The sequence below is a fragment of the Populus trichocarpa genome, chromosome 14 (genome assembly GCF_000002775.5).
Source record: "Populus trichocarpa isolate Nisqually-1 chromosome 14, P.trichocarpa_v4.1, whole genome shotgun sequence".
NCBI classification, from domain to species: domain Eukaryota; kingdom Viridiplantae; phylum Streptophyta; class Magnoliopsida; order Malpighiales; family Salicaceae; genus Populus; species Populus trichocarpa.
This window is the reverse complement of record NC_037298.2, coordinates 10,542,190-10,568,468: the sequence shown is the minus strand read 5'-3', so window position 1 is coordinate 10,568,468 and position 26,279 is coordinate 10,542,190. Positions and strand designations below refer to the sequence as shown.

At 33.2% G+C, this 26,279-nt stretch overlaps 2 protein-coding genes across 5 annotated transcripts; one reads left to right on the top strand and one right to left on the bottom strand.

The window, feature by feature from the left end:
• Nucleotides 1-320: 320 nt before the first annotated feature.
• Nucleotides 321-7,439, top strand: LOC7468497 (uncharacterized). 2 transcript variants are annotated; one of them, XM_052447089.1, is made up of 11 exons: nt 321-898; nt 1,099-1,193; nt 1,838-1,895; nt 2,534-2,728; nt 3,157-3,233; nt 3,824-3,906; nt 4,127-4,190; nt 4,586-4,654; nt 5,506-5,592; nt 5,694-5,755; nt 6,901-7,439. In XM_052447089.1, the coding sequence occupies exons 1-11, from the start codon at nt 781-783 to the stop codon at nt 7,133-7,135; spliced, it is 1,143 nt and encodes a 380-aa protein (XP_052303049.1). In that variant the 5' UTR covers nt 321-780; the 3' UTR covers nt 7,136-7,439. The 2 variants fall into 2 exon arrangements, with proteins under 2 accessions (XP_052303049.1, XP_024441259.1); XM_024585491.2 differs by having other exon boundaries at nt 322-898; nt 4,139-4,190.
• Nucleotides 7,440-7,833: 394 nt separating this feature from the next.
• On the bottom strand, nt 7,834-20,840 carry LOC7468496 (uncharacterized protein At3g49140). Of its 3 annotated transcripts, XM_052447088.1 has the most exons (13): nt 20,620-20,840; nt 15,394-15,517; nt 14,833-15,058; nt 14,625-14,727; nt 14,459-14,523; nt 13,017-13,133; nt 12,837-12,926; nt 11,729-11,882; nt 10,850-10,959; nt 10,377-10,526; nt 8,812-8,907; nt 8,471-8,523; nt 7,834-8,121 (listed from the first exon to the last, which is right to left on the bottom strand). In XM_052447088.1, exons 1-12 carry the CDS (start codon nt 20,663-20,665, stop codon nt 8,497-8,499), a joined length of 1,308 nt encoding a protein of 435 aa, XP_052303048.1. In that variant the 5' UTR covers nt 20,666-20,840; the 3' UTR covers nt 7,834-8,121; nt 8,471-8,496. The 3 variants fall into 3 exon arrangements, with proteins under 3 accessions (XP_052303048.1, XP_052303047.1, XP_024441258.2); XM_052447087.1 differs by having other exon boundaries at nt 7,834-8,523; XM_024585490.2 differs by lacking the exon at nt 8,471-8,523.
• Between the last annotated feature and the right edge of the window lie 5,439 nt (nt 20,841-26,279).

Sequence of the window (26,279 nt, the reverse complement as noted above, 5' to 3'; positions counted from 1 at the left end):
TGATTTTTTTTATGAGGTTATCCTAATTTTATGATTCGAGTCGTGAATTTAATAGATTAACCTGAATCAATTTAATATGTTTTCACCTTAATATTTTTTAAGAACATGTTATATTTTTTTTTATCAAACTATATTCTAATGAATTTTTAGATTATTTTGAATTTATAAAATAATTAAATCAAAATCAAATCAATTTTTATACAACTTTTTTTTTTTCATAGTACAAAACATATTAGTAACATCTATATGTTTTTTTATATTAAAAAATTTATATGACCGGCAGCGCGGGCAACTATTTAGTACGCTGCAAAAAAGAATACAAGAAGAAAGTTGGCCATCAAAATTGCCGAACCTCCCGTCTCCCTCCCTCTCCTTCTCTCTCTCCAAACTTCAACGTCTGGAGTCAAGTTCAGCATAGAATCTGGGAACTCCAAACAGCCGTTGGTTGATCTTGATTCTGTTTTTGTTGGAATCAAATTGCATGTAGAAAACAAACTTTCCTCTTTCCTTTACCACCTTCACTGTCAAGTTGGTGGCTGTCACTCACTCTGTATCTATCAATATCATCATCAACCATCAACCATCAACCCTTTTTTCCTGTCATTTCCGTCATCAAAAAGACTAACCCTGAAGTGGGTTCATATTCTTTTGCCAACTCAATCCCTTTAAGACATTACAAAGTTGGGTTTTGTTTATTCTTGAACTACACAACTGGGTTTTTGGAAATTCTTTGTAGATTGTTATGTGTTTGTGTTTAACAGAGATATTAAGAGAAAAAAAATGTTGAGCTTTAAGGAGTTTTGTACAACGAAAACGTTGGTTGCTCTAGGGTTGGGACAGTTTCTCTCTCTCCTTATTACTTCTACTGGATTTTCATCCTCTGAACTTGCTAGAAGAGGTGCAACTCCTGTTTCTTCTTTCTTTAGCTCATTAAAGATTTGATTTTTATATCTTTACTTGCTCAGAATTCTTTTCCTCCGCCCCCCCTGATTAGCTAGCTGTGTTGTTGTTAGATAGCAAATTTCATTTTTTTTTTGTGTTTTTGATACAGTAGTATTCTAACTCGATTCCCTGTATATATTTGCCATTTCAATTCAGGAATTAATGCACCGACTTCTCAGTCTTTTCTCAACTACGTTTTCTTGGCCATTGTTTATGGAAGTATTATGCTTTACCGGAAGCAAGCACTTAAGGTGATTTTCTTTGTTTCACCTTTAAATCCAATTCTTCACAAACACCCCGCCACCGCCACCCCCCCCCCCCCCCCCCCCAATCCCCCCCAATTATTGACTACAAGCAATTGGTTAGTTATCAGTATGTAATTTAAAAGTGAACTCATTAGCTGAATTTGCTTCAATAATTGGAGTTTTGTGTTGTTCGGAAGTGATTGGTTATAAAAGAATGTCTGTCATTAAGCTGCGGGGATGCAGTGGATGAGTGTAAGAAAGCAAGGACATGAAAAACTGAGAGAAATCCCGCTTGATCATTTTTTGAGGTGATAGGAGAGTTCCTGATGAAATAATTCCTCAGAGTAGAATATTGATGCAGATGCAATATAAACCAATTTGAGTTGATAGTGAAGAATTTGGGACATGAAAAACTGAAAGAAATCCCGCTTGGTCATTTTTTGAGGTGATAGGAGAGTTCCTGATGAAATAATTCCTCAGAGTAGAATATTGATGCAGTTGCAATATAAAGCAATTTGAATTGATGGTGAAGAATTTGGGCTGAAACTTTTTTTTCAATGATCTTGTTCATTGTTTTCCTTTTTTTTCCTTCATTTTAATTTTAATTTGAGATGTTTATGTTGTTGCATCTCCTTTTGGAATCTGTGCAGGCAAAATGGTACTACTATGCGATTCTTTCATTGGTGGATGTAGAAGCCAATTTTCTTGGTGAGTATATTACTTTAGTGGCGGTACTGACTAGGTATTTAGGTCTTGTATTTTCTGCACTACCGTTGACTTTTAATCTAAACATTTGTACTAACAGCTTTTTTTTTCCTTTGCTTTCAATCTTTTTTAACCGATCTTGTATTTTTAGTATCTACAGATTAGAGAATCCTAAAGATGTAAACTTCCTGCTAGGAAATTGCATCTCTTGATTATAAAGCAAATAATCAATTTGGTATCGGTGGTCTTTTCACTGAAGCCCCATTCATTCTCTCTGATTAGCATCTAGTTGTGATTCTATGAAATTGCATTAAGTACTTTAAATAGACATTTTGCTCCTTGTGGTGTGGTCAATCATGAAGCTGGTTACTTCTCACACATTCTCAGCAGTATAGAGTTGCATCTGCTGCTGATAATCTGTTCTGCTATATGGTTGAAACAATTCTTAAAAGAATTAGTGAATTGATAAATGAGAACAAGTTATTCCACCTTGATGTCACTGACCTTACTGGCACTTGCTTTGTATTTTTTCAAAAAGAAATGCTACCTAATCCTTTCATTATTAAAGTGTAAACTGAGAATTGTGACTGTTAAAGTGATTAATGTTTATGATAATTGATCTTATCCTCATTCATGAGCAGTGGTGAAGGCCTATCAGTACACATCGATCACAAGTGTCATGCTGCTGGACTGTTGGTCAATCCCTTGTGTTATGGTTCTTACATGGTTTTTCTTGAGCACAAAGTACAGATTCAAGAAAATAGCTGGAGTAGTAGTTTGTGTTGCAGGCCTTGTTATGGTTGTTTTTTCAGATGTTCATGCTGGTGATCAATCAGGTAAACATATGATGTTTCATTCACTTTACCATAATTTTGTCCTGCCTCCTTCATTCATTTTTCTTTAGTGTTTGGTTGTTGTTTGTTCCATAACCTTAGGCCATCATTTATACTCAATGGTAAATCATAATATATCTTTTGGAGGGAATTTTTCCATTTCCTTATAGCCGTCCTTGAAAATAGTATGTTATGTTGGTGGTGTCTTGATTGTTTCACTTGCTTGTAAACCAGGCCAGGTTGGTATTATCAATTACCTTGTATGCCTAAATTCTCCAGTGCTGGAGATACTGTCTCTACTTTAAACTTTAAGATTCAAGATGCAACTGTAGCCATGTTATTGTGTATAATATTTCATATCCATTTCCATTAAAGTTTTGTCTCGTAGTATTGAATGATCATCTCTTAATAAGTGGGCTTTTTTTTTGTAGGAGGGAGCAACCCTCGTAAAGGAGATGCTCTTGTTATTGCTGGTGCAACGCTGTATGCTATCAGTAATGTCAGTGAGGTAAGTCAAGTTGCATGCTATAATTTTGTCTTGCTGAATATTGGTTCATGTTCTCTGATCCTCAATGCTGCTTCCATTTGGCAGTTGTTCTCTCATGAGCTTACTTTTTCACAAAAGTGTTAATGACATTCTAGTTGATTATAGTGTGTACAATGATGATCTTAATCCAATTTTTGCTTTTATTTTTGGTTTTTAGTTTGACCTTGGGAGGCAAGGTAAATAGCTGTTACCCTCTTCTTGATATTTGCTGCAAAACTTTTACATATAAACAAGGCAACCAAAAACAAAAGGAAAAAACACAGAGAAACAGGGAGAGAAAGCTAGCTTAATTCGCTCTTTCTATCCTCATGCTACAGCTTGATTTTTTTTATTTGAGGTTTAGGTTTTAAGTTGGTTCTCCAGATATTGATTGGATGGTTTCTTATTTATGAATTGCAAATAATTCTTCTATTGAATAATTTAAAGTCTAAGTTTTTATTCATTCTATCAAGGGGGCTTTAAAGTAATATATGTTTCAATGATATAAATTTTTTATATTTGCACAGTAAATAAAATGATTTATCCAAATTTTATTTCCATCTGTTATGCAGGAGTTTCTTGTGAAAAATGCTGATAGAGTTGAGCTCATGTCGCTTCTGGGCTTTTTTGGTGCCATAATCAGTGCCATTCAAATGTATCCTTAATTTAATGACTCATTTTGATAGCTATGAGGAACATCAGCTTTTCTACTGATGAGTTACCTTATTTTATTCTGTATAAAATTTTTAATTGTTTCTTAAGTGATCGACTTTAAAACTTCATGATATCCAAAACTTGTGATTGTTTTGTTAAGTTGATTGTGCAGTTCAAGTTGGTAAATTGTTGCTTTTCTTTTTCCAATTTTTATTCCTTAGTAATAACTACAGAAGTATTCTGGAGCGCAACGAAGTTAAATCTATTCACTGGTCAGCTGGGGCAGTATGTTTCTTGTCTATTCTCTTCTTCCGAAGCATTTTTATCTTGCATTTATTTTTGCTTTTATTCTTGTTCTCTTTACTCACCAATCACAATAGAATGATAGCTTGGTAACTGATGGTTTAATAGTTCTGTATAGATGTCTTTGTAATTTACTCCTGGTGTTAGATGATGCTTAACCAAAATCAATTCAAACACATCAGTAAAATGGCTCAGACCAAAAAAAATTCAAGAGAAAGATATGAAAATGAAGGTGGGGTTTAAATATCCTGTCAGTATCAATGGGATAATTGATTTGCTTTAAATTTAATGCATGAATTTAATACATATAGAAGTTTTGAAATTTATTCATGCTTAGAGTTTAATTTCATTTGTTTGCTTTATGGTTTTGGTTTCAGGCTCTTCCGTTCTTTGGATTTGCAGTCGCAATGTTCCTGTTCTACTCATTAGTCCCGATCCTGCTTAAGGTATGGATGTGAGTTACCTTAGGACTAACTAAAAGTTTGTAAGAACATGGCCAGACATTGGAATGAAGAACTTCAAATTGGAGTATGAAAGATGATGGTTGATTGTGAGCTGCCTCTTTGAATTGAATTTCTTTTTCAAATTTTATAGCTTATATGTATCAGATTAAAATCTTCTTAGCACCTAAAACACTTGTTATATTAATAGAAATCTGTTCATATCCCACATATACACTACCAATGATTAACTTGGAACCTTTCTATCAGTCTTTAATTACGTTCTAAATTAATAGAGTGTTTTGATTTTCTCACTTTATCATCCATCAATTATTAGCACCAATATAATGCTTTGTGAGATGGTGCCAAGCCAACCATTAATAGGGCATGAATACGGTTTCAACTTACATAATCTATGACAGTTTGGTGCTAGCATGAGAGGAGCTAATCCATATGTATCAGTTGTGCTTCTGTTATTATTTAAACCTGCACTCTTTTGCTGTCAAGGACCTTGTGGTGTTGCTACTGCTAGCCTCATTGTTTCCAATTTTCAACGTAAAATTTATTCTTGACTGTCAAGCTGCCATCACCTTCATCTTATGTCTTAACTTCAGAGAGTTCTTGTCTTTTTTACATGTTTTTCACGAGCCCAGGAGGGGCTCTTATCATTTATTGTAAATTTTAACTTTTTATACCTGCAATTGTAACTTTTGGACAAATGCGTAGTTCAGTCTGATATTCCAAACAGAGTTTTATTCAACACTCGAGGACAAGTATTAATTAGGCTGACCCCATGGATGATTTATACTAGTGCGTGCATGTGCTCACCTTAATATTCTGACTCCTGCTATTTACAGATTAGTGGTTCCACAATGCTCAACTTGTCTTTGCTGACATCAGACATGTGGGCTGTCATGATTCGCATCTTTGCTTACCATGAGAAGGTTTGTTAACTAATAACATTGTATGGATATGAGAATCCAAGTTTTATGCATGCTCAAATGTTTACACTTGGAATTTTCCCTCTGATGTCAACACTGTTCAGGTTGATTGGATGTACTTTTTGGCCTTCGCTGCTGTTGCTGTTGGGCTGGTTGTTTATTCGGGGTATGCAATTTTTTTTTTTTAATCTTTCTCTCTGTTGCAGGTGATAAATTCATATGAATAATAAAAAATCTCTCTGGGCTATGATGTTTACCTAAGCTCCTTTATCAGGTGCACTAAGTAGCAAACGAGTTGAAGTTTGGGTTTGAATAAACTGTATGTCGTTGCATATCCCAACTCTGTTATGATTCCAAAGGTTAGATCACGGAAAATATTTTGGATGAAGTAGGTCTGCCTGACTTTGATGCAAGGTTCAAAACAGAGTAATATTTAGCCATGCTAGGTTTGTACACAAGCTTCACTTAGTTAAGGCTACATGAAATGGACCTGATGGTGTTTTAATGGCTAGGTTATTCCCATTTCTGTCATGTTGAGCATGCTCTATTCATTTTACCTTTCTTGGCCCCTCGCTGCAAGTTACTTTTTGTGATCCTAATGCTCCGAGGATAGACTAATGCACAATTCCAGTAGAATCTTTAGTTTTCTTGTCTGTTAGTTTTCTTCATTTCTTTCTCTTCTTCTTTTTTTTTGGGACTTTCTGGCTGTACTATTATTGCCATTTCATCTTGCTCTAGGCTTTTGGGTTAAACTACCGTTTTTATTCGAGTCTTTGCAAATGAGTGTCAGCCAAGTTGCGCTCTTTTGAAATAGAAATTGCTGTGAATGATGAAGTTTAGGGTCACTTATTCAGTACAGGGAGAAGAAAGAGTTTTTGTGAAAGTCTGAGTAGCGTCAAAAATATATGTTTTCACAATTGTGGAATCGCCATGGAACACAGTCTATATTGCACAGTCGATTTCGGAAGTTGGGTTTGCTGCTTGAAATCAGTCACTGTCCAAAGGAACAAAAACGACGAATGCTGCTGCTCTTTTAATAATGTAATAAAACTAGTATTGAAATGCTTCACCAATCACCATCCTTTCATGGACAACTTGGTTTTGGAAAATGGCTTGCTGGCATGCAGTTAAAAAATATCTGATGTCACTGAAATTTCACTCTGGTGTGCGATAATGAAAAATAAAAAAAATTAATACAACTCTTCTCACGTGTTCTTCATCTCATCCCTTGGTAATATGATGATAGGTCACTTTATCCCTTGTGTGAGCCAACCATATTACACGTGCCCAACTCTAATGTTCTTTATGCAGGGGTGACAAGGAAGAGGATCAACACTGTGCTTATGTTGTTGATGAAGACGCTGAGCGTAGCAGTAAACATTTTGATGAGGAGGCTTGTTCTGGAAACCGCAGTCAAAAAACTATACTTGGGAGCTCAAAAACCGGGGATAGTAGCAAGCGTGATCTTGCTAGCACCGGCATTGGAGATGGGCAAGACATTGAGAACAAGAATGTGGGAAAAGATGTATGGGGGAAGAAATCATAGTTAGGCATCAGAGGAAGAAATGAAAATGAGAACATAGGAAAAGTTGCAGGGGCAAGAAATCACGACTTAGGATCTGCTTTCAGGATGAGAAAGGGCACTTGTCTCACTGCTGCTCCAAAATACTGTAGATGTCAGCTAAGTTGGGGTGTTGGGTAGCAGAAAAGGAGGGGGACAATCAATAATCAATTTACAGCTTCTAAGTTTTTTTTTTTTTATGCATAATTGCAGTTCTTCATTTTAGGTTGTATTACACTTTGTGATCACCAGTCATTTAATTTAAGTATATTCCTAACCTTTCTTAATATTTATAACGTGTTAGGGTTTGTTTCACCAACTTGACAAATGGTTTTTGTTAAAAAATTGAAAAACTACTTTGGTGGGCAACTGCACAGTAGTAAGATAAGCGTACCGTTTTCTCCAGATTTGCTTCCTGGTTTCATCAGAAGTGGCTAAAAGCTTAAACAGTAAGATCGCAAGTGCAAAGCCAAAGATTTTCACAACCGCTCCTTCCTCCCCGCCCCTAGATTTTCCTCGAGCTTGAAAACCTGCCTTTCCTTTTTCTTGAGAACGTTGAAAACTTAACCTTAATGCACCATGCACGCACATATTCAAACATATAGAAACTTGACTGTTAGTGAATCTGAAAGAATGCTGGATTGGAGTGCGGGGCATAAAGAAATTCAGCCACGTTAACAATATTGGAGGAACAAGATAGCTCCCGCTGGTCCTTTATTGAAATAATGTACAAATATGTTAGCACAACCTGTTGCTGACAAATCTCCACTTGGTTTAAAAACAAAGGGGAAAAAAGAGAACTAAGCCTGCACTTTATTTTATGAATAAGGCCCTCATTAAGATTAGTTACATGAAGAGAACTATGACTTGGAGTCCCCAAGCTCATCTTCGTGACTTCTAAACTTTTTTCGGCGAGACCGAGGGAACAACAGCTGATGCATCTGCTTTTGTGCAGCAACTTCACAGGTAGCCTGCAAATTATATATAGACAAAAAATCAACAAAAGTGTAACCTTTTATCCTGGATACTTTGTGTCAAGACCCGCCAAAGAGCATGTCGCTCAATTTCAAGAACAATGGATGCCTCTATTAATTCCAAAGGCACCAATAAAACTCAAATGTTTCTTGCTTGTGAAGTTATTGAGTACAAGTTTTCCTGCATAACTAAAAAAGTTGCAACAAATGCACTTGAATACAAGCACACATTCCCCTTGATACATGAAACATCCATTTCTTCAACCAGTTACATTTTCAGTGCCTCTCATATAAAAGAACTCACATGTGGAGAAACAACCTTAAATCAGAGGGCAGAGGATCGTACCATTATAATGAATTCTAAAGAAGTGCTCAAAGGTCAGGGGAGAGTGGTGGACACTTCACAAAAAGTATCAAGTGATTAGAAATTTTCAAAGAGAGAATAAGACTAATATCGAGGGACATCTTTGGAATGAAACATGAGTTACTATTGTACTATCACAAAAGAACTGTTGTACTTTATGGACCAAATTCAAAAGTTATGGATATGCATTAAACATGAACATATACAACTCGAAATAAAATTGGTTTTCCAGTGACTACCATCTGAAAATCTATTACCTGATTAGCCTGGATAAGGCATTATCTGTTGTTCTACATATCTCAACTGTGCATTAGATTACTTACCCGGACTTTGAAGGGGAATCGATGAGTTCGTGCTTCCACCCCACAGAAAATTCTAACATCCATGCCAAGGCTATCAATCCCAACCAAATTAGCTGCCTATATAAATTCAAAGGTGCATCATGAAAGGAAAGGAAAGGAAACAGACTGACCAACTATAAATGACTGTGCTTGAGCGGGAGAGCAAACAGAAGGTTCTCATAAATGTTGCACAAGTGTCTTAAACCAAAGATTGAAGAATGTTGTGAAAGAGACTCCAATCAAATTCTTAGTTCTAATCTTCAACACAATGATTGGATAGCCTATTATGGTTGTTTTAGATAGCCTGATATGGCTTACAGTAAAAAATAAAAAATAAAAGACCTGATGGAATAGGATATAGGGTAGCTGTATATTTGGACATCCACCTTCATTCCAATTAGTTTTTATAGCTTATAAATAAACACACAAGGACAAAATGAGTTAATTTCCACTAATAAATTTATAGCATCTCTATGGGAGATTATTGTTTGATGGATTCAGATGCTGTTCTTAAGGGCTTAATTGCATTAATTGCATATTAGATTGTGTTTCACTTTTTTCCTATCTTAAGTGGTAATAGAATACTATTCACAGTTGATTTAATGGCATAACATGGATTTCAGAGAAAATTTTGAATAATGGCAATAGGGAAGACATGGATCGTTCAAGAGTACTATTATGGAATTGTGAAAACAACAGTTTTTGCAATCAGGATTTTTCTCATAGCCAATCTATTCATAAATACAAACACAGTTTTCATTATTAGACTGCAGATTACTTGACGAAACATTTTGTAAGTGGTTGTCAAAACTTAGCCCATTATGACTTTAATGAAATTCTTGAAGATCAAAGAATGAAGCTTACTGTAAACTTCAAGATGATGTGAAAGAGTGGTTAGATCACTTTCAATCTTGTCCAGTTTGACAAGGCAAGTTTAAAACTAGTTCACTGGCAAGAATGGAAAAGGTGATATTGGGATTACACAGGTAACTGAATGTTTTGTTCTGCCTCAAAATGTTGATGCATGCACAGAAGTAGGTCACTTTATTGGGAGAAAAAACCAATCAGTGGTTGGGTGCTCTTAAATCTGAAGCTGATCCTGTAACCGTTAATTTTGATTCTTTGAATATCAACGAGCCACAACGTATAGATTTCTTGGTTTGGAATTTTCTTTTCCATGACCATCCATTTATTGATTTGTCAAGAAAGGTTTCTAGTTATGCAGCTTTTCAAAGATGTTTTAAGTCCTTCATTTTCTGTTCAAAGCGAACAACCTGTAATTTTTTTTTGTCATGAATGTGAGTGTTTGTTGCCTATGAGTACTTCGAACAGGCGTACATCGAACAACAAAGACAAGATGATGAACATGTTAACTTTTTTATCAGAGGTTTGCTTGCAAGTTCCTATAACACAATCTCACATATCCAAGCAAACAAGAAATGTGTTCTACAGATCATAGCAAATAAATATGCTGTGTAAAGCTTGCAAGTAATTTGAAAAAAGAAACCAAAAATATTGAGGGATAGCAATCCAAAGCATTTATTTACCTCAACATGAAGACCCTTCTTCTTACAAAGAGCTTTAAGAGCAACATTGCATCTACTTCCCTTCCCGCTGAAGTGCTCTAGAATTGCTGAAGTAGAGGGAGCAAGGACATCAGGCTCTGCATCTTGAAAATCTTGTAAACTAACCACAGACTGCAATACCCAAAGAAATGCACGTTGTAATGGGCAAGGTTGAACTGTGGTACGTGGAAATCACTGCAGATACAACTTATATAATGCTTTCCCTCCAATTAGAATTTAGTAATGGCTGAAAAAAATGTCATTCTGAAAACAAATTCCTTGAGTAAAACAACAATCATATTTTTTTTTCAGTTCACATCGTCTTAATTATATTTCAGAGTAAAATCTAACCCCCCCTGCCCCTGCGAGCTGGGCCCCCAACCACCCCAAAGAAAACATGCAATGCCATGCAGGTCATGATTTATGTGCTGAAAATATGGTTATTATGTAAATACCTGAGACCCATACAACGAAAATAGCTCTATTCTCAAGATCTCCAAACGGTGGAGAGTTGAGCCAGAGCTGCTTCCATCGCTTTTGGAGCTAAAGCTCAAAATTTCTCCATCTAATGTGGCAAAAAGGATAAATATGATGAAATAATTGCACAACCTCATAACAAGCATGTTCTAATGCAAATGAGAGAGAATGCCACCTGAAAATATTGTTCTTCATAGATCAGATTTATACTAAATACCAAGAACTTCCCTTGAATGACTAAATATATAATATCAGGCACACATTTCATTCTTTTAAATGGTGAAAAGTTACATAAGAACCATCACTGAAGAGTATTGGCAAGGAAGCATGCCATCCCTAAAATCCAACTTGGTGTAGATACTCAATTCATAATCGACATATGCAACTATTTTGTTCCTTAAAGTATCCATCTGATTTCAGTATCCCCATCAGTCCCACTCCACTAGTGTGATTCAGCTAAAGGTCGGTTCATTACATGAAGAGTAGGAACAGAGAATGGTAAAAACAGCAAAAAAATAGAAACATGTTAAACATGAGTAGAATTGAAGTTGGAGATAAGGGAATAAGATTTAGGTTTGACAAAAACGTCTAACTTCTGTAATTGATTGACAAAATGAGTTGTCTTGTAAAAATAGCCCTAGCAGCTGATCTGCAACCGTTAAAAGTTCTCAATCCTAATTGTTATAGAAAAATAAATTACTACTCATCCTAATTGACTAATATTATTAAAAGTCAAATGCTAGTAACATGAAAACTGGAAATCCGATAAGGATTACTAACAAAACAAAAATCAATAAGCAAACTTTAGAAGTTTCTGCATTAGATAGTTTGGCAAGGTAAGCACAACGATTAGATACCTTTCCAGTCTGAATTACAGCCATCACTATCTTCACAGTGAAATGACCTTCTTAAGTATGATTCTTCATCAGCAAAAGATGGCCGCAGACAACCCACAATAGAAACACCATTTGATGGATGGTCCATTTTTCTACAGTATTCCATATTGATTGCCTATGAGGATGCAAACATCAGGTAAATAAACAGTAAACAAAATAAAAGAACATGTCTTTCCATATCGTTTCTCATGTACCTAACTCAACCAATTCGCTCCTTACCTAATTTGTGGCATGAAAAGACTTTTAGATGCCTTTTCTATTATTTTTTTAATTGCTTTCACAATTTCTTCTCACAAATGTTTTCTTTCGAGATTTATGGGGGAGTTCCTCTCATTATTCTTCTTTGCATAACATGTTCTGATACTTGATTTCTTTACTTTTTTGCATATTAAAATCTCTAATCTGATTAAAGGTTTGTTTTAGTTTATACAATTTCTCACTTACATTTTAGTCCCCGTGGAATCAAGATTTGTTTTCTGCTTAGTGTGCAATTACAGATCAATGGTTCTTTGTTTCTTTGTATCTTAGTTTTTTCATTGCGCATAAGCTGGGCACATTACAGATAATATAGACAGGTTTTGAAAGGGTACCACAATTTCCTAAAATTATTGTCCTGTAAGAATGCATAAAGCATTTCAAAATTGCAATTTTGATGTTTATGAAAACAAGGAAAACAGATAAGATGATACAAATCCGCATGCCAAATAAAACGGGCATTTGGTAAACTCTCCTGGTGACCATCTGACTGTTCTCCAAACCATACAAACTGAGCCAGTCCCAGGCCATTTCCATGGTTGTATGACAGATATGGTTTCTCCACTAGAAGTATAGAATTAATATTAACCATGGGTTCAGTAATGACCATGCAGAACAATTACTAACAAAAACAGTCAAACACCAAATATCTTAAATTGAAAGAAGACTCAAAAATACTAATAATGATTGCCAGTCACCAATCTTCATTAAATTCAATCTTTATTAAGATTTCCAGGAACACATAATGAATAATGAAGATTTCCATTCAAGTCAGTAATCCACTATATTAACTAGGAAACCAAGTTGTAATCACCTTTGTCATGCACTTGGAAAAATAAATAGGATGAACCAAGCTGAAAGTATCTGGCATTCCCCAATCAACTGAAACTTCAGAATCCATTGCCTATTTGATGTTCATGTAACTTCAGTTTGCAAAACAACTCAAAAGGGTCTCCAAGATTCAGCACAGAAATGAAGAGAAGTGATTACTAACCTCAAAGTAATCCTCGTCGAATGGTAAATCATCTTCACTGCCAATGTTGAAAATACTGTATTCATTGGCTACCTTTTTATTTTCATAGATTGGGATATCCATCCCGATCAAAACATTCTGAAGAGAATGCATGAATACTTTAAGAAGCAATTTAAATTCATGCAACTCAAGCAACATAAAAGGATTATTAAGGTAACTTACAAACAAACAAAAAGAAAGAGAAAAAACAACTTACAAGGATTACATATTCCACCTGTTATTTTTAAAACACGTACTTTAAATACTATGGTTGCATGCCCATCGTCCCTTAGGCCATCTGTTAGTTGACCAACAGTTAGATTCTAGACCTACAAATTAAGGGGCTTTAAAGGGCTGTGTTTCTTTTTTAAGCCAAGGATATTCTATTGTCTTGAATATTTTTTTGTTGTGTAAGGAATACAGATCTGAGCATGGGTAACAATAAATCTTTAAGGTGAAATAACAACTTTATGCAGGGCAGTTGTTTTTCTACCGCTATCAATCAGCAAGGTGCAGAGAATTTTTTAAAATAAAATGTGCAATGTGTAACCAGAGAAAAACTTGATAGTCCATAATTTACTGTAATAAATATCAAGGCAGAATCAACCAATTTATCTTATTGCTAATCCCTTTCCATTATGTATTACCCTTGTACTGATAATGAAATTGATACACTATTTTTAGGGTTACTTACACAAGTAAAAGTTATCTATTAAAAACGGCCCCAATGGAGACCAAACACTTGCATATAACACAAACTGCATAGCAAGTGCACAACAACCAACAAGGTCTAAGTATCACTTTAGGCATCCAAAAGTTTTTCACTGTATTCCAGAAGTGTCTTAATCCAATTGTCTAATAAATAGGATAACAAGGACTAAAAGCCCTTGAATCTCTTTTCTTGAACTTACTCCATGAAACTAAGAAAATTTTATAGGAATTCACATCTATAGCTCCCTATTCATGTACAAAAATCTCCACCTCTCAACATTGCTTCTCTAGTTTTTGCAGTCTTCTTTTTCCCTGTCACCATAAATTTACATGTTACGATTCAAATATGCATCTTATTGAAGAACTTTCTGGTTTACTGGACTTCTAAAGGTTGAGTGTACATTAAAAATCACCCAAAATATGCCTTTTCATTCAACTTGTTCACTACAGTGCTATAATGTTTTTGGTTAAGGGCAGGGCAGTGGCCCTAGCCCCCTCAAAGTCCTAAAAAGTTTCAAAATGCCCCCCAGTATGAATTTTCAATTTAGTACTACGAAACACCCCCCCCCCCCAAAAAAAAAAAATAATAATAATAATAATAATAATAATTAAAAATTAAAAAAAAATAGAATATTACACTCTTTTCGCCAAACACCATTGTCTGGATTCATCCTAGATTGTCAATAAACAATAACAAATAAGTGTGTCCTCACCACAAGGTTGCTAGCTCCTCGATCTTGTAAGATATTTTTATCATCAAAAATTTCAAAGAATATATCTGAGAAGAAATTCAAAATAAGAATAAAAAAAAGAATTTGGTCAAATCAATCAAGTTGATGTTTTACATAATGACTCACGAACATTACAGCTAGAATATACCTCCATATTCATCAATGATATACTGAAATTCAGTCCAGGAAATTTGTTTGTGTGGTTCACAGTGCACAGATCCAGGAAAGACCAGCAAAGCACTGGTGTTAGCCTAAGACAAAATGAAAAGCATAGCCATGATTATGAATTCTTGCATCGAGAAATAATCATGGCATTGACAATTTAATGATTCCCATGAAACTATCCAAGCACCCACCTCAACAGTTGTCCTTGCTATTTCAGCAGAGGTGAGCTGAGTTTCACGTGTCCTTTTGCTGATTTTCACTTCTTCTAGTGGATGATAACCTTGATGACTTGTGTAATTAGATGAATCAGGAACTGAATCAGAGTAATCAGCAGCAACTGAAACTTTCAAAAGGCAAAGTTCACGGTCCACAGATGACCATTGAAACTGTGTTGATCCAAAAAATGGATTTCTGTACCTAAAGTTACCATAAAAAATGCTATCTCAGTAAAATATTCCAGTGAAAACCGGCTTATCACAAAATACAGGATTGAAAGAATATCAATGCCTTCTTTTTAGATACTTGGAGTAACTATGCCTTTTCAATGGAAAAAAGAAAAGAAAAAAGAAAAGGGGAGAGCACAGATACGGAAATGCATACATGTAGATAGAATTTTGTTAAAAATATTAAAACATGTAGAGAATTTTTAAGAAAAAAAATAATATGGAAGAACCAAATATCTCTCGTGCACATTTAAACATGATTTCCAACTTCCTATACTGCCTAACTTTATCAAAAATACACACACACACCTTATGCTGGAAAGGTCACAAGATCTACAACTATTAATAGGAGATTTGATCCAACCATTTGTGAACCCGTATGGTGTTGAGCAGCAAATTCTATCTGCCTGGCTTAGTTGACAATGGGAAGCACCTGAAACAGTAAACATAAATGTCATTAAAAACACCTTGTATGAAATAACATGAAGAGCTAAAATAGAAGCAACTATTATTGAGATAGAAGATTTCAAGATGCATACAGATGACTTATTAAAACTAGGAGTAAATAGAAAGTCAAATTCTCCACACAAGTCAGCGACTTTCATAGTTAATAAACACTCAGAATAGGCAAGAGGTAAAAGTAGAATGATTATAAATTATAAAAGATTAAATGATAATACAAAGGCAGATGGGTATGATATACCCGATAAGACACAATTAATTAATAGAATACAAGTTTTAGCTAGATCCCCTAATCATTGATTCAAGAAAGAAGGGAGAAGGAAAGGTTGGCTTTGATTCCAGATGTTGACGTAATAGAAGGAAAAGTCCCTTGCTTAAGCCACAGGGCTAGATTGGGTGTGAATACCGGTTATCAAATATACTTTCTGGGTGTTCTCCGAGGTGTTTTATTTTATTGAAATAAACAAGGGCCAATACAATAGGGGATCCTACAGCCTAAACATCTTCTCGTATCGCAAGGTGTTCTCAAACGGCGAAGCCTTAACACAATTAATTAATAGAATACAAGGTTGTTTTATATTTAGCAAGTTTGACTGTAAGAGTGGTTTTTGGCTAGTTAAGATGCACCCAGACAGTATAAAGTGGATAACCTTTACACGTCCACAAGGTCATTACGAATGGTTAGTTATGTCATTTGGCTTTAAAAAAGCACCAAGCGATTTCAAAGAAAAATTGATGATATTTTCAGAAAACATTCAGAATTCGTTTTAGTAAACATAGATGATATATTGGTATTTAGTAAAAATAAACAAGATCACATAGGTCATTTACAAGTAGTTTTTGCAGAATTTATTAACCATGGAATAATTATTAGCAAAAAGAAAATGGAGTTATTTAAGCCACATATTAAATTCCTAGGAGCTGAAATTGGAGAAGGTAAGATAAAATTGCAAGACCATATTAGTAAAAAGATCTTAGACATTGAAGAAAAGATTTTAAATACAGAAGAATTTGCAAAAGTTTTTAGGACTAGTCAATTATGCTAGACCATACATTAAAGATATAGGTAAAGTAATAGGACCTCTATACTCTAAAACTAACCTAATTGGACAGAAGCATTTTAATATAGAAGATATCAAACTAGTCAAAAAGGTCGAAGAAATGGTAAAGAATTTACCACCGCTAAGATTAACTTTGGATACAGACTACATGATTATAGAATCAGACATTAGTGATCTAGGTTGGGGAGCAGTATTGCTTTGAAAACCCAACAAGTATTCACTTAAGAATACAGAAGAGATTTGTAGATACAGTAGTGGTAAGTATAAAGAAAAAGGCAATGAAAGCTCCATAGACATGGAATTATTAGCCATTAATTATGCCTTTGACAGCTTTAATTTATTTATTCTAAATAAGAAAGAATTTACTATTAGAACAGACCGTGAAGCAATAGTTAAATTTTATGCTACTTTGAATGAGAATAAAAAGACCAGTAGAAGAAGATGGTTGAACTTCCAAGATAGATTAATTAACAAAGGTTTTACGGTTAGTTTTGAACATATTCAAGGGAAAGACAATACTACTGCAAACATTCTTAGTAGATTAGCCCTTTCGAGGGACCCAAAATATGACTTAAATTATTTTAATCTTTCAGATGTCAAGGCCACCTGTTAGACCAGTGGCTTTCCGCTGTGGAAGCTTTCCGCCAACTCGCCAAGGATCGAGAACGATCACAAATCAGCCTCCTTTTCTTCCAAACCCCACAGGTATAAATCAGTCAGAGTTTATTAGATTCAGTAATCAGAATATGATGGTAATTCCACAAAATTCCCCACAGACTTTTCAGGGTCTTCCACACATTCAGATTTCTAAAGAGCAAAAGACTTTGCTTGATAATTTATGGATAGCTTATGGTAAACGACCCTCAAACAGACCCAACTTTTTAGCATGCATGAATGCACTCTCTGAGTTTTTCCGGTTTTTAAATAATGACCCATAAACTGTTTTAGGCCATAGGCAAGTTTTTAAAGTATATGTTGTTTTTATTTTCAGTACTTGGATTGAGATAATTGATTCCATCAAAGACTTTCCACAACCCCTTTACAAAGGTTTTCACATATTTTCTGAAGCCATTGAAGAGGCCCGTGAACAGCTAGGCCAGACTATTTCATCTCCCTTTGTTAATTGATCTATACTTGTTGAGTTTTCTAAGCAATACTGCTCCCCAACCTAGATCACTACCGTCTGATTCTATAATCATGTAGTCTGCATCTAAAGGTAATCTTAGCAGTGGTAAATTCTTTACCATTTCTTTGACCTTTTTAACTAGTTTGATATCTTCTATGTTGAAATGCTTCTGTCCTTTTAGGTTAGTTTTAGAGTATAGAGGTCCTATTACTTTACCTATATCTTTAATGTATGGTCTAGCATAATTGACTAGTCCTAAAAACTTTTGCAATTCTTCTGTATTTAAAATCTTATCTTCAAAATCTAAGATCTTTTTACTAATATGGTCTTGCAATTTTATCTTACCTTCTCCAATTTCAGCTCCTAAGAATTTAATATGTGGCTTAAATAACTCCATTTTCTTTTTGCTAATAATTATTCCATGGTTAATTAATTCTGCAAAAACTACTTGTAAATGACCTATGTGTTCTTGTTTATTTTTACTAAATACCAATATATCATCTATGCATACTAAAACGATCATCCATTTTTCTTTGATCAATGATATGGTTTTTTCCGGTTTGGCTTGGTTTTTTTCCGGTTTTTTTCGGTTTGGGTTCAGTTCGGTTTTTTCAGTTCCAGACTTATAAAACCGAAACCGAACCGGTTGGTTTTTTAAAAATTCTAATTGGTTTTTTTGCACAAGTCGGTTTTTTCGGTTATTTTTTTCCGGTTTTCTCGGTTTAATTGGTTTTTTTGCTCACCCCTACTAAATACCTGAGAGTCTATTTCAGCTAAATCTTCCTGTACGCATTCTACTAATATGGCATTCCTGTCGTATTGATTCTTTCTTTTGGGACACGTCTTACTAAAGTGTCCTTTTGAGTTACATACATAGAATTTTAATTTATTAGGATATGTTCTAGATGGCCTAATCTTTCTAACATGTTTCTTTGGATTTAAATAAGATTTTCTGGCACTAGATTTTCTAAGATAGTATCTTTTTCTAGGATTATGAGTCTTTTTCTTATATCCTTTCTTTCTGTATGGCTTAGCACCGTAATCTTGCGGTGTATATATATTTCTACAGAAACCGTAATTTTCTTTCTTTAGTTGCTGTGTAATGGCTATATAAGTACACTTTTCCTTTAATATAGTCTTTATATGCTGTATTCTCTATCCTATGGACCAATCTCCATTAGGATTTGCCTGTACCCCTAGTAGTTTATTCCAACTGTCATGTATTTCTCTACCTAACTGGCCTGGTAATTTTCTAAATAATCTCCACCTATCTCTTGATTAAAAGCATTACCTGATATGCTGCTAAAATAAAAAAAATACTCATTAACAAAGTGCTTAACCTGTCTCCAGTCTGTTAAGTGTAACTGTTCTAGGTGCACTATAGCATCTTTTTGTAATTCTGTGTGACCCAAATTAGGGTCCATACCTGTTATCAACTGAGATATCTTATTAACAAAGTTATAGGGTTTAGCCCCTGCATTAATCATAGATTGCATTTCATCTGGTTTATTCTGTTTGTAACTTTCCCAAACAGCTTTAGCTGCTTGTCCTAAGAAAGTTTCTAAGTATTTATACATCTCTGTGGCGTCTTGATTTTGAAAATTCTTAATATATGTTGATACTACTGTGTCTTTCCATATATCTAGCACATGGTTCCACTGTTGTGGATCCTGGGCTGTTATGTTTAAAATTTGTCCTTTGTTCTTAGCTGCGAACTTAACTGGCTGTTCTAGTGGCATTCTACTGCCTCTAGATCTATACCTTGGTATTTCTGCTCTAGTGTCTAGTGACATAGCTGTCCTAGGTAAATTACCATAATTATATTGCTGTTGACCTATAGGTGTTGAGTCAAATGGTGATCTATCTACTTGTCCTAAGAATAACAGCACAAGTAAAAAACAAACAGTGCGTTTCAAAAATGTTTTTAAAAAAATTGAAATTTTTTTATTTTTTTCCTTGCTTCAAATTAAGTTTTTTTTTTTTTTTTGTGTTTTCAAATCGTTTTGATGTTCTGGTGTCAAAAATAAATTTTAAAAAATAAAAAATATTATTTCGATGTATTTCCAAACGAAAAGCACTTTGAAAAGCAATCGCTACCCTAGTAACAAACAGGCCTGAAGAGTTTAAAAGGAGCGGATGCAACAAACAGAGATGACTGGACAAGCACTGAAAAAAAAAACCTCAACCAATGGCAAAAATAGATGAACGAAATTTACTGTTTCTTTCTCTCTGTGTTTTTGTGTTTTTTCCAAGGTCCCAAGAAAGCTAATTTCCCATTGTCCCCATCAACGAAGCCATAAATTGTATTTGTACTGCAATCATAACTTGAGAAAAAGAAAAGGAAAAGGAAAAGAAAGATTTGTATTCATTCACTGACTCACATTCATTTCTTGCATCCTCAGAAATTAAAATAATAATAATAATAGCAAGTTGATACCCTTCAAAGAAAAGTCTTTATGGAACTGTAACAAAAACTGAAGTGCCGTTCCTAATTTTTCCTACTATTTCATACATCAAACTAAATTATTAATGGGAAGAAAAATATGATAATGATAGTTGAAATGGGTATTTCAGAAATTCACAGAAGACTCATCATGTTGCTTCATTAATTCCTTCAGTGAACAATCAAAAGAGCTCATTTTAAAACTAATGCTGCTTTATTTATATATTCTTCTGATTTGCAGTGAAGCAAGCAAAAAACAACATCAATCGGAGCTCAAAATAACGCCTTTCTCAAAAACACAAAACGGGTTTTCAAGAAAAGATTTTCTCTTTCGGCTCCGCTTCAATTCAATAAATCAAGGAGAAAAAACCAACAAGCATGCAATGCACCCTAATAAACAGAAAGAAGAAACAAAAGCATGAAAAGGAGGTCATAGTAATTACCGAGGGGGAGCGAGGAAGCAGCTGCAGCTGCTGCAGCGATCACCATGATAGAGGGAAAAGAAGATGCGATGGGATGAGAGGAGAGGAGGAAGATGAAAAAGATGGTGTTTGTGTGTCGTTGTTTATGATTCAGTGTGGGATGGGTCCATCAAAATCTGTGTGCAGACCTGGTATGTGCAGTGAGGACTGACTACTTTCTTTCTGTCACTTTGTGTGCTTGGTAATCCGGCTGATTTTGCAAATGTGTTAAAATTGATTAAAATAATATATTTTTAATTTTTTTATATCAAATAAATTAAAACCATCTAAAAATATTTAAAATATATAATTATATATATTAAATGGCTATTAGAATTTTTTAATTTCATAATTCTCGGTTTAGTCTCTTAATTTTTTATAATACTTGATTTTCTAATATTCTTTAATATTTTCTTTTTTTTTCTATAAATAAACTACTACTTATCTTATATTTTGAATATTAAAAAAATTATATAAAAAATAAATAACCTTCTTTTTTAAATTTTATTCTAAATATATATGTTTTTACTTGCTTTTTATTTTATTAACATGTTATCAGCACGATGACTCTACTTAATTTATATTGAGATCTTGACACACATAAATTCATATGTTATATGGTTTGTATCAATTTCAATATTTTTTTTTTCTTTTCATTATTGTTCATACTTTATAAAATGTATTTGGCTCTATAATTTATTTTGATAAATTTTCTTTTCTTTTTATTCATCAAGATTTAAAGTTCATGAAGAACTTGTAAGTTTTTAAAGAATTAAATAAATGAAATACAGTTCTTGAATAACTAGTATTTCTAAAGAACTGAATAGCAGTTTTAAAAGATTGATTTTTTTTCTTTTATATTCATGATTTTATTTAATAAGTTGTTTCTTTTTTATATAGATAATATCAAATCTAACAAAACTTGAATTTACCACTCTTGATATATTAGGGAATAACTTTTTGTCATGGATCCTTGATGATGAGATTCATCTAGAAGCTATGAATCTTGGAAAGACCATCAAATAATAAAATAATGCATCATCATCATCGCAAAAACAATGATTTTTATTCATCATCATCTCTATGAATGATTAAAAGTTTAATATCTCACAATAAAACATCCTCTTGTTTTGTGACAAAATCTAAAGGAAATATATGACCACCAAACATTTATCATACTTCTACAGGATCATTATGATTGGTTACACATGAGGTTGCAATATTTTAAATCGATTAATGAATATAGTTATGCTCTTTTTAAAATTACCTCATAGCTGAAATTATATGGTGAAAATATCACATAAGACCAAATGTTAGAGAAAATATTCTATACTTTTTCATGCCTCAAATATTATCTTACAACAACAATATAGAGAATGTAATTTCAAGAGGTATTCAAAACTAATTTCATGTTTTATTGTGGCTGAATAAAATAATGAGTTTTTGATGAAAAATCATCAATCACATCCCACAAATTCCAAACCATTTCCTGAAGTGAATGGAATCTTTGTCCAAAAGACGGGAAAAAAACCAATGGTATAGATATGAAAAAAAAAATAAATGAAAAGGGAGAAGAGATAATCCTTCAAAAAGCAACCCACCATACCACTAGAAATGGAGATACTGTGAACCCAAACAAGAAAAGGGAGAAAATTTGCATAAATTTGAAGATAAGTGTCATGGGCATAGTATGCATGATCATTGATCTTGCACTTGTCGCACGCTAAAACATCTTATAGATTTATATCAAGCCTCTCTCAAATAAAATGTAGTCGAGACTAATTTTATTCATAAAGATGATTTTGAAAGTCATAATGTTTATCTTGATGTTAATGCTTGTATTAATGTTTTTGATTTCTTTGAAAACCCAGATAAAATAAATAACATACTTAGTGGTAGAATCCTTGGGGATGATTAATATTTTTATTTGTATTTTCAATAACAATGTCAATTTTATTTCAGTTAAGTAATAAACTCTAATTATATTTTGAATAGAGGCATGACTTTTCATGATGGAGATTTATGTCTGGCAGACAGTGCAACAACACATACAATTCTTAAGGAAAAAAAATACTTTGAATATTTGATATTAACTAAAGTTAATGTCATTACAATATCAATTCCAACAGACATGATTAAAGACTCTATAAGAGCTAATATTTTGTTATAAAATAACACAAATGAGGCATTAAAGATGCATTATATTCACCTGAGTCCAGAAGAAATTACTCAGTTTTAAAGATATATGTGTTAATGGTTATCATATTGAAAAAATAGATGAAGACAAAAAATAATATCTTTTATATTATTTCATGTATTTTTCTTATGGAATTTATTACATGATCATGAAATCTATTGAAACAAATATTGTTATACACCAGAAGTGTTCTGACCTAAAAATATTTATATTTTGGCATGATCAACTTGAACGTCCGGGATCAATAATGATGAGATGAATTATTGAAAATTCAAATAGACATCTTTTAAAGAACTTAAAGATTCTTTTACCATGTGAAAATTTATGTGTTGCATGCTCTCAAAGTAAATTAATTATCAAACCATCTCCATTAAAGGTTGTTATAAAATCATTATCTTTTCCCAAAAGAATTCAAAGAGATATATGTGGACCTATTCATCCACCATATGAATCTTTTAGATATTTTATAATATTAATTGGTATATCAAGTAAATGACATGTTTGTTTACTTTCTAGTTGAAATGTGTCATTTATTAGATTAACAACACAGATTATCAAACAACGGGTGTAATTTCTTGATTATCCAATCACAAAAATTTGATTAGACAATGATGGTGAGTTTATTTCTCAAACATTTGATAATTGTTGCACTTCTATTGGAATTGATGTTGAACATCTTGTTGCTCATGTATATACTTAAAATGGTCTAGCACAATCATTTACAAAACGTCTTCAATTAATTGTTAGACCATTACTTATGAAATCAAAATTGCCTATATTAACCGTCTAGGTGGTGGCCCAGTGATAAGAGCTTGGGACTAAGAGGTTTGCTCCCTCTGTGGTCTCAGGTTTGAGCCCTGTGGTTGCTCATATGATGACCACTGGAGACTTACATGGTCGTTAACTTCAGGGCCCGTGGGATTAGTCGAGGTGCGCGCAAGCTGGCCCGGACACCCACGTTAAACTATAAAAAAAATTGCCTATATTTGTTTGGAGACATGCTAAATTACATGATGTATCATTGGTTAGAATTATACAAAGTGCTTACCATAAATATTCTCTTTTAAAAACTACAAGGAATTTTATCTGAAATATTATTTGGAATGACGCGGTAGCCAAAAAATTACAAGTTTTCCTTAAAAGAAACCTCAATGATAATTAAGGAGATTTCAACCTTTAGGCCAAGTTCTTGACCTAAGAAATCAATGATTGTTCATCATAGCAAACCCACCATAATAAACTGATAAAAATAGAAATATCATCAGACCATAGCAAACAAAGAAAAACAATATAGCTTACCTCAGGTAAGGCGTACTACGGGTATTAATATTTTCCTTAATTTTACATAACCAATTCCTTATTTAGAATCTTTAAAAAACTAATTAAGGTTCCTAGTAACCATAATATTAGGTGGTGTGACTCATTATTCAACCAAAAACCTCCTGAATCTGCTCAGAAAGGGTTGCCGCGATGTCGCACTCTCGCAAGGGGATATAACATTAGTAACGCAAATGATTAGGTATATACGAATCCTTATGCTAACATTGAAGAACTCTGAATTTTACCAAATAAACTATAACATCATTCCACATAAGGGTTATAATACTTGTTCTAATATATTAATTTTTATTTGAAAGTAACAACTTGCTCAGCATATCTTATCTTAATGGTAATGAGCTTAATAATACAATTACTTATTTGTTGTCGTTTCTTATTCCATTGTCAAAGAAAAGCATTTCATAAATATTATACTTTCTAAGATTTATGCATTAAAACACGATAATCATTTATGCAACATAACTTTAAAGCATTTATCTTTGAGCTAAAATTAACAAACAAAAGTTATGCAATGCAATGACTATGATGCCAACTATAATTCAAAAAGTTAAAAGTGTTACTTATTTTTGTATCTCAAAACATAATGCAGTTCAATTAAACTTCATACAATGACCTTAAAATTTTTAACATATGGATATGAAACAATAAATTTGAAAGTGACATTGTAACCATTCATAAAACAATAAAACTATATAAGAATGGTAGCATGTGAATACAATGTTTGACCACTGGTTGCTGCAATTCCAAATAAACTTCCAAACCTTACTATTCCTACCTTAAGTTCTCCACAATAATAATCCAAGCCAAACAACACTATAATATACAGTCAATATCAAGTTTGGTGAAGAAGTTCTAACACATTTGCTAAATTTGAAATAAACATATTACCACAAAGAATTTATACAATGTAACATTGACTAAGTTTAAAATAAAGATACGATGTAGGTACTTCTATAGAACAATAACAATCAAATGTGGTAATCATCAACAACACACTAGCCATGTCTATCATAACAGTGTTAAGCGGTTGATAAAAGCAGCAAAAATCATCCAAACTGTTTTTGAAATAGAATATTAATATATGGTTTGTGAAGAATTTTACACATAAATAAACAATACAATTTCTAACATGGCAAAGAAATTATAATTATTTACAGAACAATTACAATATTCAAATAAGTAAAACATTAAGAACACAAAAATATTAAAAGAAGTTATATGCATACAAACAACTAACATTTTTTAATAAAAGTTAAGTCAAACATTATTAAAATAAAATATAATAATGTAACCAAGAGAGAGAGAGATAGAATCAAACCAAGACTTTGATCTTTTTTCAAACATTAATTTTAACTAAGAAAACTTTCTATCTATATTTATCATTACTGCCCACATTTCCCTCTAGCTTTTTAAACATAAAAACTCAGTTGCAAAAGTATATAGCTCGTCGCCAAAATTAAACACCATCAATGGAGTGAATCTCTTCCATCACGTCTTCTATGCTACACCCTTTCTTATCCCTAAAAGTGGATGTGTAGTCACTCCTTTGAGACATGCTATTAACCAATCAATCCAAACATAAAGACAATTGCGCTTTCATTCCAAAACCCTATTTTTTTACACCTTTAGGTATAGGTTATTGAGTTGTTTTTCTCTTCCCACCACTATTGTGGTTGCTACTATTATTTACAACATTAAAACCAGCCACCATGTGACTCATATCATCAATAAAATTTGAAATACTATCTTTCTCTTAATCTCTACTTCCTTCCTCCAAATTGAAATCCTCGTTACTAGTATTCCTCAATCCATCATCCCTACTATCATTATGAAACAACATTTCTTGAGACAAAGCCTAAGCAATATTGTGGCAAAAACTCTATTAACAAGCAGACGAATGTTATGTGAAACACAAGTAATTACCCATTAAAAATCAAGGAGATGTTTTTTTGAAATTAAAAGCAACCAAGCATTTGAGTTTAAAACAATCAATATCTACATCTAGTTATATCAATTGCCTTAAAAAGGAAAATAATTGTAAGAGAATGAAGTCCAGGGTAAACAAACCTAAAAAACTAACATAATATATCCAGTTAGCAACATCACA

Coding starts and splice junctions, on each gene's coding strand:
- LOC7468496 (XM_024585490.2), bottom strand. CDS start 20,665: ATGGTGATCGCTGCAGCAGCTGCAGCTGCTTCCTCGCTCCCCCTCG. Junction 15,059..15,393: donor TGTGACCTTTCCAGCATAAG/GTGTGTGTGTGT, acceptor TGGTAACTTTAG/GTACAGAAATCCATTTTTTG. Junction 14,728..14,832: donor TAGCAAGGACAACTGTTGAG/GTGGGTGCTTGG, acceptor ATTTTGTCTTAG/GCTAACACCAGTGCTTTGCT.
- LOC7468497 (XM_052447089.1), top strand. CDS start 781: ATGTTGAGCTTTAAGGAGTTTTGTACAACGAAAACGTTGGTTGCTCTA. Junction 4,655..5,505: donor TAGTCCCGATCCTGCTTAAG/GTATGGATGTGA, acceptor TGCTATTTACAG/ATTAGTGGTTCCACAATGCT. Junction 5,756..6,900: donor GGGCTGGTTGTTTATTCGGG/GTATGCAATTTT, acceptor TTCTTTATGCAG/GGGTGACAAGGAAGAGGATC.